The 17,518-nt window shown below is 33.9% G+C and overlaps 1 protein-coding gene across 1 annotated transcript in view; it reads right to left on the minus strand.

The window, feature by feature from the left end:
* LOC129795427 (allatotropins-like) overlaps window positions 1–17,518 on the minus strand; it is a 24,852-nt gene continuing 7,334 nt past the window's right edge. Inside the window, exons 2-5 of the mRNA XM_055836680.1 lie at window positions 15,995–16,634; window positions 1,372–1,586; window positions 1,179–1,281; window positions 1–734 (exon numbers count right to left, since the gene is read on the minus strand). Of these exons, the coding sequence (XP_055692655.1) occupies window positions 569–734; window positions 1,179–1,281; window positions 1,372–1,585 (483 nt within the window). The 5' untranslated portion in view covers window position 1,586; window positions 15,995–16,634 and the 3' untranslated portion in view covers window positions 1–568. The remainder of the gene's footprint in view (window positions 735–1,178; window positions 1,282–1,371; window positions 1,587–15,994; window positions 16,635–17,518) is intronic.

Below are 17,518 nucleotides of genomic sequence, written 5' to 3' on the forward strand. Positions count from 1 at the left end.
TAAACATTTTCGTGTTTATTTGCGAATCTATAGACATTTTACTTTATTATATATGTATTTTTTTATGATCAACAAAATTTAAATATATAATGGTAGGATACTTAATTTAAAAACTATAATATCTAATTCTTGTTCTTCTCCATTTTGCACAACGTTCACCAGCCCTGAACGTTGCACAGGCGAAAATACATCTCTCATCGCTTTGAAATGCAGAATAATTTTGTTGGTGGAAAGGATTCAGCTATTACTTGTAGATAATCACATTGAAATGAAATACACAGTTTACATCCCACAACTAAACCGCAAGAGAAACGTTTCTCAATTTACTATTTCTCGGTGTAATTATTTAATATATTGTATTGCTAATAGACTTTTAATTTATTTCAACTAACGAAGAGTTTCATTTTTGAAAGTTTGAGTAACTTTTGTCTCTATACATTTACAATTTGATGGTTTTTTTTTCTTCTTAAGTGATAAAAGAAATCTCTTTGGGTTTTTCCTCCTTCTATACTGTATTCGATCTAGATGACTCCCATAATGGCACATTTGCAGCCCACATCCTTGGACCTCAATAAGCGTTGCTGTCTAATTGATGAGGCGACATTGTAGCTCCCGTGAGCAGTTCATGAGCCGTCAGGATGCCATCCTTGTCGGTATCTACGAAACGCCGCAGAATGGACTTGGTAAGGATGGGGTTGTTTGTCATCTCGTTGACGAACCAATCAATCGGAAAGCTGGTAAAGTATCAAAAATGGTTTTTATTGCCTCGAATAGCCACTCATTTATAATACATAATGTATTTTTATAACTTCTTACATATTTTCTATTTAATATATAAATAGAAAATACAAAATAGGATCTTCCTAATTTATTGAAGGGAAAGTTGGACATTTTTCTCCAATATTACTTTTCAATGTAAATACGAGGGAAAACGTATTTTTCTTGAATTGTTTCTTGTAATTTTTCATAAGAAATGAAAAACTAAAAGAGTTTCTATATGTACGTAAATGATTTTTTTCAACCACATACACATTAAACATAATGCAAAGATTTTGAATAAACAACGAAATAAGAACTAAAAAAAATAATAAATTTCATTTTAGAAAGTTAGTTGATATTTTTTATTTATTTGTAACACAATGTCTTTATTTTTTTTATTAATTTAAAAAAAAACTTACCTTTCAATGGAATTATCGGAGATTATTTGTTCAAATGGATCGGTATTTTCCGGTGCCATATCATCCAGGAAGTGAGTTTCCCTTTTACCATAGTTCCATGGAACTACACCCAAAAAGCACAGAGAACAAAAGTGAAATATGAGCTTTTAGTAATATTTGAGTTTATTTCAATTCATGTGTAGAACTGACTCACCATCTTTCACCTTTATCATTTGTGCTCTTTTGCCGAAACCACGTGCCGTCATCATTTCTGTGTTCCGGAAAGGGGCTCGGATGGAGCGTGGAATTTTATTGGCGGCTCTCGTGGCAACCAAAGCAATTGACCTGGCGGGACCACAATGTGAGGAATGGAGGAAAACAGCAGCAGAGACCATTACAAAGAACAACATACGACAGAGGGACGTCATTCTGAAAAAAAAAACACAAAATTTCTTAACATAACATAAATAAAACGGGGATTGTTCAATATTATTATTATTATTTATTTCCTTGTTATTTATAGTGTGGGACGGCACGGTTTACGACCTACAGCAGTTTCTCAAACACAATGTTGTCTACAACGTTTCGAAGGTTTTATTCCTTTCTCATCAGGCCTACAAAGTGTGTGTGTTACAATTTAAGTTTTTTTAATTTTTGAATTAATCACAATATTAAATTTTATAAAATGTTTAAAATTGAATTTTAACTTAGGATTTAAAATTAAATAAAATGAAAAATGATAGAACGTCGCAGATAACATTGTGTTCGAGAAACTGCTGTAGGTCGTAAACCATGCCCTCCCACACTACAAACTATAATCCGACCGCAATCCACCCATCTTATTATTTATTTTAGTACATATTTATTTATTTTTCATTTCAACAAAATATTTTTTAAAAAAATTAAACTAACGTTAAGGATTTCTCATGCAATAATAATCATATGACGTATAAATGGTTAAATTTGTTTGTGTTTTATTATTAAAATTCATCCCGTGGTGAAAAGTAGAAGCCTTGTTATCTCTTCCCCAGACAAGAATATTTTCAATTAACAACTTCATAATGGTTAAATTTGGGTCCGTGGTTTCACACAGAATGGGTATCACGAGCTCCTCAAAAGCCCTACAATAAACACACAAATATTTAAGGATCTTTTCATGCACATCCCTGATGGGATATCCGGGCAGGTGGGTGAGAATTTTCTTATAACCATGTTCTGCACATAAACTTCATAAAACCTTTAATTGGATTAAGTGGGATTTTCCTCCGTGCGAAAAGAGAGAATGGGGTTGGACGGAAGAGAAGACATTTGATTTGCAACTTTCACGATGCGGGTGGTAGGGGTGGGTGCCTGCGAGTTCACCGTGGGTTACATTCACAGAGTTAAAAGTTAAATGAAAGTAATTTAAATGTGTATACCCAACATATTATTAATAAACAGTTAAAGAAAATAGTAAGTAAATTGTGATTTTTTTTATAACTAATGTAAATACATAATGTAATCGCATAGGACCAGATTTACTTCAATTCAAAAATGAGCTAAAATTTATTATATATTTAATTGATGTTACGATAAAAATTGTCTCCTCTTCGTAGGTAGTCACTGTTTTCTATTAAAACACATTATTAAAAAAAAAACGACCAAAAGTAAATATATTTGATAAAAAGAAAAGCATTTTGTTCTCTAATGAAGAAATATTAGCCAACAAAACCCAGAAAACCTACATCTTAATTTTATATACGAAACGAGAAAAAAGACATTGTAAAGATTTGAAAGGAACAAGATGAGATAAAACAAAATATACCTTTTTCATGTGACAAATGAATAGCACAGATTAGATTTACTTTTCTATTTTTCCCCTTTTAAACTTTTTTCAAGTTCATATAATTCAATTTAAGAGAATAAAAGATTTTTTTTCATTAAAGAAAAATGCAATGAAAGTATGAAATGAAGGTAAAATAAATTTAAAATTACAATTCGAGTGAATGCACATCAAATAACTGGCACTAAGGGCACTAATGAATAATTTAATAAAGAAATCTCGTACAATATTTGAATCATAATAAATCTCCCACTTTTCGTTTTTTTTTTGTACGCGTATAAGGGGAAAAGAAAGAAAGTTTTTTATGTGTAAAAATTTATGATAAAATTACACAAAGGACATAAGAAATTCTTTCTCAAATGAGAAGGGAAGTAAAAACCATGGTATTACTCTTCTCACAGTGTGACCTTTTAAGCCTAGGCATTGTTGTAGGTACATACATGTCACCTACATCAGTGTTCTCCCGCAATGTCCATAAAATCCTTGTGTTTGTCGCCTAGAGAAGTTCCTTTCCTTTCTCTCATTCCTTCAGGAATTGAAATCTTGTCTTGTGATTTATTTGATAAACCAACTTGAGCATACATCCGGATACACTGGGCAGTATATAGCTTTAAGCACTAATTGAGATGAAAAGATGTGCCACAATTATCCGGTATGTACGTACATATACATTGGACTGATTTATAGCACTTTAGAAGAAGAGGTTTACGCACAATTTGAAATAAGAACTTTAAAATCAAATTGCATCTCAAATTACTAATTCCACAAAAAACGTCTGCAGAAATGTGATTAATTAAAAAAAAAATATGGTTTAAGAATTTAATAGAAGACAAAGATATTTTTTAAAACTTCCTATTTTCCATACATATTGTACCGACACGATAAAATTTGCTCACATTTGCCTGAAGTTTCGGAACGAAAACTCTCAAAAAAAAAAGTAAGGAAAAATGGTTAAGTGTTCGCGTTGTGCGTAACCTGATGAGAAAATGAATTAAGACTTTTTCTGTTCATAAAGAAAATGTATTTCATTTAAATAAGATGTGTGCTTCATGATGATACCTCTTGCTATCATCATCTTAATAGTCACAAATTGGATGAGAAGAATATGTCTGTGCTTAAAGCAGGACAGAAAATGCTTTTCACACAGAGACAAATTGATACCCTTTTTTTCCTCATCGTGAGGTCGCTCATTCCACCCTCTTCCTGTCACCGGAAGTGTAGGCGGAACCAGAATCATTCAATGAAAGGGGAAAAAGTCAAAACTCACACACATCTTCGTATATTCGAGATGAAAGACAATGAAAAGTGATGTCAATTACATTGTCAGTTTTTATTTTCGTGAAAACGACCCTCAAGTTATTATGTTTATACGTATGAACCAGTGCTTGAGATTATGCTTTAATATTTTGGAAACTTTACATGAGCAAAATGGCCAAACGTGAGAATTTTAAATAATTCTTTTATGGCAAACATTTTTCTAAATAGATCTAATCAATATTTCACCATTCAACGACAGTGCAAGAAAACTTTACATTTTTTTTTCTGAAATTAACTCGAAAATCGCTCCTCGAGTTTCCAAAACTATTTTAACAGATACCTACAAACATAATTTATTTTTAACTGACAACATAAAAAGCAATTATTTCAACTCACTTTTTATTACATTCATTACATTTTACCTTAAATAAATTGTAAATGCTCCATAATTAAATTCTTATCCTGCCAGGAATGTCAGTATATTCTATTTTGTTGCAACATCAAAGCAAAAATACTTCCTAGTAGTCATGCAAATTTGAAACTTTTTCAATAAAATGTCTCTCCAACTATAACTTTGCTTTATTGTGTCTGAATAGATATACTCTACAGTACAAAATTCAGATCAAATTTATTGACAGAACTTTTCTCCTTTATAATTCCAAAGAATTAAATTTCCTTCTAAGTCAGAATAGTTGAAGAAAAATTTTTTTTAAGTATGTGAAAAAGTACCTAACTTTTTATTGATAAATAAGGCAAAAGATTGATTTTACGAATAATAAATTATTACGTATTGAACGTTATAGCGTTAGAAGGGATGAAAGCATGTAAGTTATTATTTTTTGCTGATGCTTGATCTCTAAAAACTATAGATCAATTAACACTTCATAGATACACAGAAAAAAATAATAAAATAATAATTCTTAGAAATTCATTTTTTTTTAAATCTTTTCATCTAGGTATTGAATTTCGTAATATCAAGCACCAGTTTATGTAAACTACATATTATATCTTTCTCAATTAGGAACTGTTTTGTGTATATATCTATGTGAAAATATCAAATTACAATAATTAACTTGCTTACGTTTATTAGATAATCAACCAATCGAATAATTTTTTTCTTAATATCAACAATTTCCCCTAAAGCCTTAGCAAAAAATTAGTAGAGGGAATATAAGCTTGAAGCTTTTACGAGTTATTTAAGTCAATTTAGAGATAAAAAATGTTCTTGCATAATACATAACATGGCGAATTTTTTTCTCCAAATTATTGATTAAAATTGAATATCGTTTTGTAAATTACTTTTAAAAGAAGAAGAAAAAGGTTGAACTAGTATTTATGTATTTATATTTGTAATTTTTGTAAAATACCTGACAATGAGATACCAATTGTCATAGCCAGGTACTACGATTCAGACTTATGGGGTGGGTCCGTCCGTACGACCCCATGGCCCACGAGCAACTGAGCCAACCGTACTAGGGTGGTTGGGAGAGAGAGTCACCTAAAGACTCCCGCCAACCCCACACTCATAAACCAATCTGTCCTATACCATGACAGTTAGTACCAGCGGTACTACATTCGGCCATTCCTGACTTTTGTGACGTCCTCGGCACAAGCTAGGAAAAGCAAGACAGATTGACCGAATTTTCCCGTGATCTTCGACCAGTATACTTCGCAATGAATGCGATAACAACTGCGGTCCTGTGTATAGAGTACAAGTCTGTATTAGACAACAACTCTATTCACAAACTAAAGATCATATCAAATTGTTCCTAATGGAACCGTACCTGGTAGCCCAAGTACCCAAGGGTTCTGTTTGATTTAGTACGCCAGTGCACGTGACACAAAATCATCACACCCATGAACCTACAGAAGGTTCTCTCAACACAGCTTTCGCCATGTTACTTGTTTCTCATGGAACAAATGTCTAGACTTAGCTTACCCAGTTCCAGGAACCGTAAGCTCGTTCCATAGAGACTAGTGTCTCCGAGAAACCATTCGTCGTATGACTAACTATCAAGAACCTTGGACCTTAACCTTGGATTGATGTTAATCAATACGACATTTCAGGTTTTCAACGTAACAGGCCCACCATGCAAGCATGATGCCTCTCCGCGAAAACCTCGTCATGATTTATCTACACCAGTATCATTTACTCACAGACTCATGATTTGTCTCTCTATACCATCCGATCAACGAAGACTCATGAATGTTGTCTTTAGTATTAACTGGTTACCTAGATACATGACCTGAATGTCTTGTCTAGCTTACAATGCGTCCATTGATCGCCAAGACCTACATTCCAATTCATCCATTCTACCATATCTATTGAGATATCAGATTGATACCTTGCCTCATTATAATGGTTCTATGGAAGCTTGAAGAGCCAGTTTATTACAGTACTTCTACTGATCGCATAAACAGAATGAATCGCTCTTCCATGTGCAGAAATGCACCTCTCTTCTTTAATACCTCACTATACGAAACAATAATTCCCGAAAACTTCCCTTCGCCCAGGTATCCTCGAATGCTATGGAAAGCATCGCTCAGAAGAGAATCTATACTTAAGACAGAATACTATCAATCGGTTTCACCCACATTTTCCAGCACTAATTCTATGCTTCACCGTGAAACCACTCCTCCATGTATTTAAGCACCTCTCATTTTCTTGCCGATACCCAATTGTGATCTAAAGCAGTAGAACAGAAGACTTCTTTCTTCTCTTCTCAGGTATCTAGTGCTTCTGTACATCGATCCGAGGAGAATCACTTTACACTACGCCACTCATCAGCCTTTTCCACTTCTCACATTCTAACTTTATATGCTTCAGAGCATACCTTGACTTGTGGAACCGCTGACTCTTGTAGACGTATCCGGGAATTCCAGTTGATCCCTCCTAGAACTTCGTTGAATCTGGCCACCCTTCCGCTCTTATACATTCCAGTGCATCTTAACGGATTGTGTCAAATTCCTAATTACTGGAGTGAAATCATCCTTCTTTTCCATGGCAACCGTTTCTTTCTATAGCACTCTCTAGCTCATACACTAGCTCATACTCCACAATCATCCAATCTGTTGATGGATTCTTAGTGCTAACTTCCTGTCCCTATTCAGAAGGATCTTAACATTTTCTTTGGCTGTGCTTTCTGTCTTCAAGAACTTCCTCTTCAGTTCTACAGCCTTATTCCAGTCATTTCGTCATAGGATCACAAATCACTGACACAATTCCTTGAATTATTCCCCGGAGGATATTCCTTGAACTGCTTCTGTGCGATTAATCTTTCTAGAAGACCTTGATCCTTCGCAGATCCTTTTCCTTCTTGATTACTTGCAGTTCACCATCTCCCTTGTCCTATTGTCTATTCTGCAATCTTCAAGTACACTTTTGGTCTTTTCATACAATCTTAGACTTCTGCTTGGTCTTGCCCAGAATTCTAGGACAACTTCTGAGCCTGTCTAGCTCACTCTTCCAGGGCGCTCTCTAATGTAGCCTGAACCACCATGCGGTTGTAGGCTGCATTCTAATTCTCCCTCCATTCATTGACGAATTTTCCTTTCCTAAACATCAAATGTCTACCTTTCCTCCTTGATTCTTCGACCTTTAACATGTTTCCTTTGTCTCGGACTACACTGTCAACAAACTATCCGATTCTCTTCGTTTCACAGAATCTATAGAATTCCTTCTCTCTCGGCTTGTTCAATCATCCTGACCCGAGACGCGAATCCTTAACGAGGAAACATGAAGATTCTGAAATCCTCATTCGTCAACATCTTTTCACAAAACAGCCTTAAACTGTCCTGAATTTCCTTCCAGGAGTCTATCCTTTTGACAGGAGACTACTTTTCCATCCGTACTTCTCATCGTTGTTTTAGTGCATATTCAGCAGCTTTCAGGGTTCAACAATTCAAATGAACGTTCTACCTTAATCACACTGCCATTAAACAAGAGGTATGCCGTTTCTCCATTGATCCTTAAAAGGATTTTTCCAAATGGTCCCTCCATATGCTCTCTTCCAGAGCACAAACAAAAAGTCTCACTACATCCTCAAGAAGTACCTTCGGAATATTATCTTACAGGACTCCTGGGAAACGTAGAATAAGAGAACTGTATTCCTTCTTTTCCAATCTTTTGAAAAGCTCGTTGTTCTCCAACAACCAACCTATTCCGCTTCAGACGTCATCCAGAGTTACTCTCTCAGCCGATTAGGAGTAGTCTTCCAACCCAACGTCCAAGGCAACAGCTCTGGGTAGTTTTTCCAACACTTCACTGTATCAATCATCTTCCGATTGAATCCTCATCACTAGGATTTCCACGACAGAAGATAAAGCCTCCTTCTTGTAAGCAAGACTTCCAATTGGTCACCTGACGAACATTTAGGGTCCGTCAGCTTTTTCCCGACTTCTCCTATCCAAACAATCCATATTTATCATTTGCTTACCATTGGCATTTGCGTCATGATGAACATTTTCTGTGGAAGCCTTCTTAATATTTCAAGACTCCTGCTTTTCTTGCTGCTGGACGTCTCGCTTAAATCCTTCTTGAAAGATCCTTCCACGACATAGCCTTTTACGGTCTTAATTCCCCTTCTAAGAATTAATCCTTAGACAGAGCATTCAAACACGTCTCTATCTACTCCTTCTCATTGCCGTTCAGCTTCAGTAGTATTCAGGGTCATGTACTTTTTACACAATTGTTCAACTTCAGCTCCTTTTGCCCTTGAATGAGCTTCCTTTCAAGCAGAAGATAAGAGCTCCTTGAACTTAACCTGCTCACTACTCCAACTGTTGTTTTATATGATTCTTTATTTTCTGTTTTCTAGTTTTCCAGAGACCATCCTTGGTTAGTTTGAGTACTGTGCCATGATCTGTGCACTCTGTCTGATCCACTCCTCAAATGGCCTGTTCTGACTTATTTAATCAGAATGTAGACGTTCTTTTCAGAATTAATTATGTCCATCCATTCTGAAATTCTCCCTGTCACAGATTGTCTTTCTCCTTCTTAATTGTAGGAGAACAATCTCATAACAAGTTTATTTACTTCAATTTCAGCACATAATTAACTCTTACGTCTCATTTCTAACGGCCAAATTCCTCAGCTCTTCCCCTTTTCCCAAGAAGAGTCCCAGTTGGTCTCTTGAATAATTGCCTAGAATCCGTTTAAGTTGTTCCATTCCTTCTTTGAGCAATCCATTACTCTTGTTTGAGTCTCTATCGGTATTGCCTTACGTGATGCACATTTCCGGTATAAATCCATAGTGACTCCTACTGCTGGACTCCTCCATTAAAATCCTCACTCTTGCAGTAGTTTCTTGTCCCAATGTCATCACATTTCTTCACAATTCTCAGTTTTTCACGTTTGAACTACTTATTCAACTTATTTGTGACTGTTTGGCAATAGTAAACTGACATACGAAACCCCAAATCAAAATGGATATTTCTTTCCGCAAACAAATCAAAATTTCCAATATTTATAAGCGGACTTACTTCCCAATAATTGCAATCAATTTTGCTTCTAGTTCCTTACACAAGAATTGCGCTATCTCTTTTTGATTCATTCCTTCTCCCTTGAAATTTTCAACCTTATCTATTTTTTTTTATCTCTATTTAAAAATTTAATTTTTATTGAAATTTGCATTATTTTTAATTCTATTAATGAGTTCTTTCAATTTCTTCAGGAGAAATCACTTGTTTTTACTTTAATGATAATTTTCATCCACTTCTTGAAAATTTCATTTAACCTTCGCTTTAATGAATTTTCTCTTTTATTTCAACTTCATGAACAATTAATTCCGTTTTCGTTTCCTATTTGAAAAAATTTCAATGAATTCTCAATGCCACGAAAACTTCATTCATTAATTTTTATTTTTCTTACTTGAAAATTTCAATTCCAATGAATCTTGCGCATTAATTCTTATGTAATTCTTCAACCTTTCAACTCAATCTAAATACGATTTACAATAAAGAATAAAACAAATATAATTTTTCATTCATAACTCTTCTTTTTTTTTTGTCAAATCGCTGAAAGGAAACTTGCAAATAATGGTTTCAATTATTATTTTTTTTTTGCTTTGCATAAGAATTACCTTTTGAAATTTCATGAAAATCTCAACCTCGTGATTTCATACTTCTTATGCAACTCAAGGCTTTGATTTAATCAGATTGGTTTTCATCTGAAAGATGATATTCCTACACAAAGCCAACAGCTATAAATACATTACAAAAGGAATAACTTTTCATTTTTATTCCTTAAATCAGTCATAATTCTCTTAACCTTCACATGTTTACATATAAACATAAAAATTCAACATTAAGAGAATATCAGGGGATTGAAAAGAAATTTGCAATTAATTGTTCCATTTTTATTTAATTTTCCGTTGCATAAGAAACCAAGAATTGGAATCCTCCAACTTTTCTAAATTTTCATTACTTCTTTTTTTTAATGAATTTTTATGCAACCTAATAATCAATAATCATTCATTCCTTAATGCTGTAAAGGAATCTTGCATTAACATTCTCTTAAATACAACATGTTACCCATAAACATAAAATTCATCAAGAGAATGACAAAGGGTTGAAAAGCGCTTTTCAGGGTTAACCACAAAAATAATTTCAATAACATCAGAATAACCAATTTGGAGAATACCACTCTCCAATCCAAGAAAATACTTGCGATTTTCCCCTTTTTTTTTTTTTCCTCGCATGCTTGTGCATGCACTCCTTTTGCTGCATCCTGTGCTCACGCACACCGCAGCCAAATTCAGCTTCCCTGCTGCATGTGTGAGACGCTGCCGCCAGTTGACACCGTTGACACGATGACTTCATTGGTGTGTGTGTGTGTATTGCTGGTGTCCTCGATGACATTGTCGCTCCGCTGCCTCCACTCACACACACACACACTTGTCGTGCCTACGCGCCGCTTCAGCACACACACCTTTTGCGCAAGAAAATTCCGCATGAAAATGTCACAATTTTTCACACGCGGTCAGCTTCTCCAGCTGTAAAACCGTTTTTCGCAGCTCAGGGAAACATTACGCGGATTCCCATGCCACGGAAAAGCCCCACGAAGGACTTTTTTCCCCCTCCGTTTCGCGACGAACACGTCACGACATGTCAAAATGGCATGTATTTTCTCGCGATTTTCACGACATTTCGACGCGTTTTCACACAAAACTGCACTTTTCCCGCCGAGGAAAACTATGAAAGGCACACACGCGTGCCACAACGCGATTCTCTACGCCGCGAAAGTCCCAAAACGGTGGACTTTTTCCGCGAATTTCACCACGTGACGTCAAAGTGACGCCATGGAATTTTTTCACTCGCGTTTCTCACGAATTTTACGTACACGCACTTTTTCCACTTCCGCGAACGAGTTTTGGGCTTATCCCACTTCTGAATTGTAAAATACCTGACAATGAGATACCAATTGTCATAGCCAGGTACTACGATTCAGACTTATGGGGTGGGTCCGTCCGTACGACCCCATGGCCCACGAGCAACTGAGCCAACCGTACTAGGGTGGTTGGGAGAGAGAGTCACCTAAAGACTCCCGCCAACCCCACACTCATAAACCAATCTGTCCTATACCATGACAGTTAGTACCAGCGGTACTACATTTTAGAGATTTTTTTCTTATTTTAACCATATTTTATAGTAATACTCGTTTTTTAATACCCGTTTAAGTAATACCTAGAATAAAAATTTTAGTGTGATTTTATTACATTAATAGTTTAACTGTGCTCTTCCACTCTCACTCTCTTTCAATAATATCAATTTAAAAAAAAATTAAGCGTTTAAAAATTTCCTATAAGTAATGAAAAAAAATTAGAGGTCATAAACAAAAGGGAAAGAAAATCATTAATCGTGAAATTAAATTTCAATTTTTTTTCAAAAATCCACAGATTTGCAAAATTCTATTACTCCGATTTAGAGAAATATTCCACTAAATTCATATTCACGAATATAATGTGTATTGGAAAAATTGGTGCATTTTACTCCCACTTTTTCAATAAAATCAATTTAGAAAAAAAATTTCATCTACAATATTATTAGGTATATATTTATTCATTTAAAGCAGGGTCATGTAAAAATGGTATGTGTAGTGGGGGTGAAAATTGAATCAGACGTTATGAGAAAAGCCCTATTGCAGATAATAATCCGTGTGGCATTGTTAGCTGTTAGTTTTGTACCATTGTGAACACTTACGCTTAATATTTCTATTACCTTTTGCAGGTGCTAAATGAAGATTAAAATAGTGGCCATTAGTTTGGATATGTAAGCCATGTTTGTATGAAGTTTTTCTCTTGCTCATACACACCGCATATACCTATTTTTTCCCCCAACACCTGCAGAAAATTCTCATTTCTCTCAATTTTCATTATAAAAGTAAACGACTCTTATATGATTTGTCCCTTCGTCGTTTGAATTCGTTGTCTAACATCCGTAACTTCCACCTACTATTATTATTTATTGTTAGAACGAATAAGAGATGGTTGTCTTTTGTCACACAGTGGTGTATGTTACAAGGTGATACAACTGGAGATATTAAAATACAATAAATATCACTAAAGGTGGCAAAGTGAAATATTGAATTCATAAATTCTACTTTTTGCTCTTACCACGCAGAATTTCTTACGTGCGTTAACCAAACATAGATCTGTAAATTGATGTTGTATGTACGTACGTACATACAATTCCCTATCCCTTTCTTTATGTATTTTCTCCTACTGTTGGGTGTTTTATGAAATATTTTGTCAATCTCAATGGAAATGATATAACCAGAGAAATTTCACTTTATATTACTTATCTTTAGTTCCAAAAATAGAAGAAGAAAAATGCAATATCTTCTAATAAAAATATTTTCTTCTTTTTTTATCTTCATGGAATGCACAGCACAGCATTTTCAATTTTGAATTTATAATCAAGCCATATGTCTGGCAAAACTATGCGCCTCTCTGCAAAACCACAGGATTCGCAAAAATGAGATTTCCTTACATTGCTTCCATTAATGGAATTTATGGCGCTAAAAATAGTTTAAAAGTTAAATACTTGGTGTTGGCCACGAAGTGGAACACCAACTAATTTATCTCAAGCAAAAATTGATGAGTTTTAAGTTTTTGCTATTTTATAATAAAATTATTATTGTGTAAAGTATGAGCTATTTCTGAGTATGGTGGTCTCTTTTGCCTCCTTCCACATATTTCTTTATTTTTATTCTTTACTAGTCAACCCGAGCCCCCAATCACGTGTGAGCAAACTCAATTTTAAGCTATAAAATGGGAGCATATATTAGTAGGGGGGAATGAATAATACGGTACCCCAAAAAAATTTTAAAATAAAAAAATCCCGTTATCTGACCCTTCAGCAGGTACAAAATGAGAAAAACCATTTTTTCTGTGGGGGCGCTGTAAAGGGGGTTTGGGGCGGAATCCCATATAGCGCTTGCAACTCGTATTGACCCCCTCTACCCCCATACCAAATTTCATCAAAATCGGCCAAGCCGTTTAGGAGGAGTTCATGTGCCACAGACAGACAGACAAACAAATATTTCAAATTTATATATTAAGATTCTAATAAAAAATTTTATAGCATTTTTATGCACTAAAAATTTAAAATATTGTAATGAGCAGGAATGAAATAAAGAATAGTTATTATTAATATTGAAATGTTTCAAGATTTCATGAAAGCCTAGCTATTCAAAATATGATTTACATACCTACTTATTTTAATTAACTTTAAAGACGAACACAAGATGTCCTTATACGCATAAAATGTCTTCGTCTTTTAAATAGACTTAATTTTTTTTATCAACTAAAATAGTATGGGGACAATTTTCTACGAAACACTTGCATTTTTCCATTCACTATAACTTCCTTTTAGTTTTAGTTCTCTCAATTTTCATTTTATAATACGAACATTTAATTATAAAATATATACCACATTCTTCGTAAAAGTTTTCAATGCATTCTTCATGTTAATTATATTGCAGATATTTTGCTCCAATCACCAGCGTTATATGGCGCTTCTTCTATAGTTTAGGTAGTGACTGAAATCAACAAGTAAATCTTTATGTAGGTATATTATTGTCGTACTTTATACACAATAAAATACGTAATTGAAGAAGTAATATTTGTTGTTTAAAAAACAATATAGGATTGTTTAATGACCCCTTATATTTAAAATATATTTTTTTAAATAATATATCATGCCATTTAATGTTGCATTTTATATATGGATATAAATTTTACGATTGAATTTAAAAACGTTTTTTTTTACTTGTGAATCTATTGGGCAAAAATATTTATTTTTCAACAGATGCTCAAATTTCCAACGGAACGACAACCTAAAAATTGTCCAACCATTCGTTTCTATGTAGCTTTTGTACCCTTATGTAAATATTAGCAATCTATATAAACGACGTGTTCTGTTCATATTTTCAGTTAGATTTTTTTTTGTTGGTTCTTATATCTCTATTTCAGTGAATTGATTTATTTTAAAATGTCTTAATCAAATAAGTACTGGAGCCTACATGTTAATTCAATTTATTTCAAAGAGGAATAAAAATTTACAACCATAACTGTTGCTGATTTGAAATATTTTAAAGTCCAAATTATTATTATTCCTATGAAACAAAAATGATAACTTTTTATCACCACATAAGATGAATTAACATCTTCTCTGTATTTTTCATAATCTATAAAAATTAAATTAAATTTATGACAACTTAAGGTAGGTAATTAATGAAACATTTTTTTTGTGTCTGTTTTTTGGGCAATAATTGTATTAATTCGACTTATTACAATTTTACTTATTTTAGAAAGCAGTGAAATAAGTTTATAGTTATTTTTTTTTATTTCGATTGTTATTTCTAATTCAAACCGAAAACACGAAATTCTTTGCCCGTTCAATATTGGGAAATTTCAACTGGAGTATAAATTATTGATGAAGAAATCTCTCAATTAGTAATAAATTATGTTTCAATGAGAAAATCATGAAATCGTACAAATCACATAATTACCGTCATTTTGTTGTAAGATGGTGGAAAGGGAAAATTGCGAGCATATTAGTACTCAATTAAATTGGTGCGGAAAACAATATTGGTTCTTGTTGCTCATTTTCATGAATTCTTTATGACAAGGAGTCCCATTACATTGTGAATTGGCCACCACACCGTGAAGAAATGAGCCTGATTTATTGAGTCACGAAATTGTTTGCATATTGCCAAATTGGAATTTTATTATAATTAATTTATTGCAGAATATTGTATGGTATAGAAGTTGGGAAATTTGATTTTGTGACCCATGTTCTTCCCACGAGTTTCCTTATATCTACTTTTGGTCCTTTTCCTTGCAAATTTCATTCTTATTGGCACAAAAAGAGTGGAGGGATGGGAAAAACTGAAGAAGTGTTTTATGAAAGGTTGAGTGCTTCTCTAGGAGGGAAATGTAAGACTACACACATAAAGTTTGGTGAACTCGTTCCCCTATGAAAATATATAACACTCCTTTTTTTTTAAGTGCAATTCTATCTTCAAAGAAATCACCTTGTTTTACATGCCTTCATTATGTACATAGGATCAGTTTCAAGAACCAAAATGCTATTCGAACTTGATGTAAATTTTAATAAAATATCCTCCCTTACAATATATTTTTATGTTGGCATACATATTGCCATAAATTCATTTGAGTTCTTGGAGTTTTTGCATATTTTTTTCAAGAGGCAAATAATAAAATTTCTATTGAATAAATTGCTGTCTTTCACTTACGTAAATTAAATCTATTATCTCCTGTTATTCGCGAAATCCTTTTTTTTGTAGTTTAACGCGTTAAAACAGCTTCACCTCCAGCAGATATAATGATACACAATTTTCTCTCCTTTTTTTTAGGGAATTTTTAAACACTTTCACTGATTGTAAGAATTTTCTCTATATGCGAACACCTTTAGCGTTATTGAAAGCAGCAGCAAACTCAAAGAAAGTACGTCACGTTGGAGATTCCTTTTGCGAATGCTGTTTCATGTGCAAGAAGGCATCCTTTTATGCTTGTTCTGTTACAGTCGGCCGAGGCGGCAGAGTGGCACGAGCCGCCGCGAAAGGATCGGCCGAAATGGATCTGCTCTCCAAGTGAAATGGGATTCTCCTCACTCGCCCATAGACGACGTCATGAGCGCACATGGGCGGACCATTGTTCTGATCACATTTTCACACGGTGCTCGTCCGTGGGTGGGCTTTATTAATCATTGGGGGCACGCAGCAAATCTCTCCCAAATTATATACATCCTTCCTTTTAACTAACAATGCCGCACCATATTTAATCTTGTGCTCTACATTAAAAAATTGCGACACCTTTTCATCAGAAAATGCATTAATTTATTTTCCATGCTCCACATCTTGGTGATTTAAATGCCTGAAATGTTATGAGAGAGGAAGGACATCAAAAATAAATTAATTATTTAAAAATTTAAAAAGAAAAAAAAGTTTAAAAAAAATACTTTAACAACGTGCAATAGTTTTATTAAATATTTTTGCTTCATTTTTTTTTGTATCTAGCCTTTCTAAGATAGGTAGGTACCATCTTGTAACGAGTTTTGCAATTAAAATATTTTTCCATTGAACAGGCGATTTAATTACGATAATTTAAAGTTATTAAATAAAAGGCATTTCCTTTTTAAGTTGATGCCTTAGTCAGAGATGGATTTCACCTCAATTACAATATCTCAACAGTAATTAAATTCATTCTCTTACTCCAGCAATCCCACTAATCTGACCGCTTTTGACATTAATATTTAAGGAAAATCCTTATTAAAACCAAAAAGTGTTGAATAAGTGGTATCTGACATCAAACACCTGGAAGGCGTTATGAAAGAACGAACTTTGCACCTAAAAATATCCCCCCCCATCTTATGCGTAGGTGTAAAAAAAAAGAGCCAAAAAAGCATCAAAGAGGCGACAATCAAACACGAACCACACTAAAGGATTGACTTCGCGAAGAGTTCATCCTCTTTTAAAGATGACTTGATACGCTAAAATGCTGTTAAAGTCGCTTATTTTTTTTCTTTTTGCTTCTCCTTTAATCTGAAAGACCGGGGTGGTGTGCGACAAAAGGCGTCTTCATGGAGACAGACTTATCGGCAAGATGAAAGGCATAAAAATAAAATGCGGATGAATTTTATTGAAATCACCTTCATCAACTGATTATCGACCTTCAAAGTACCAAACATATCACTCAATGCAATGGCATATGCTAATGCTAACACCGATATATAGCGAGGGAGGGTAAAAAAGGGGAAT

Source organism: Lutzomyia longipalpis, chromosome 4 (assembly GCF_024334085.1).
Source record: "Lutzomyia longipalpis isolate SR_M1_2022 chromosome 4, ASM2433408v1".
NCBI classification, from domain to species: domain Eukaryota; kingdom Metazoa; phylum Arthropoda; class Insecta; order Diptera; family Psychodidae; genus Lutzomyia; species Lutzomyia longipalpis.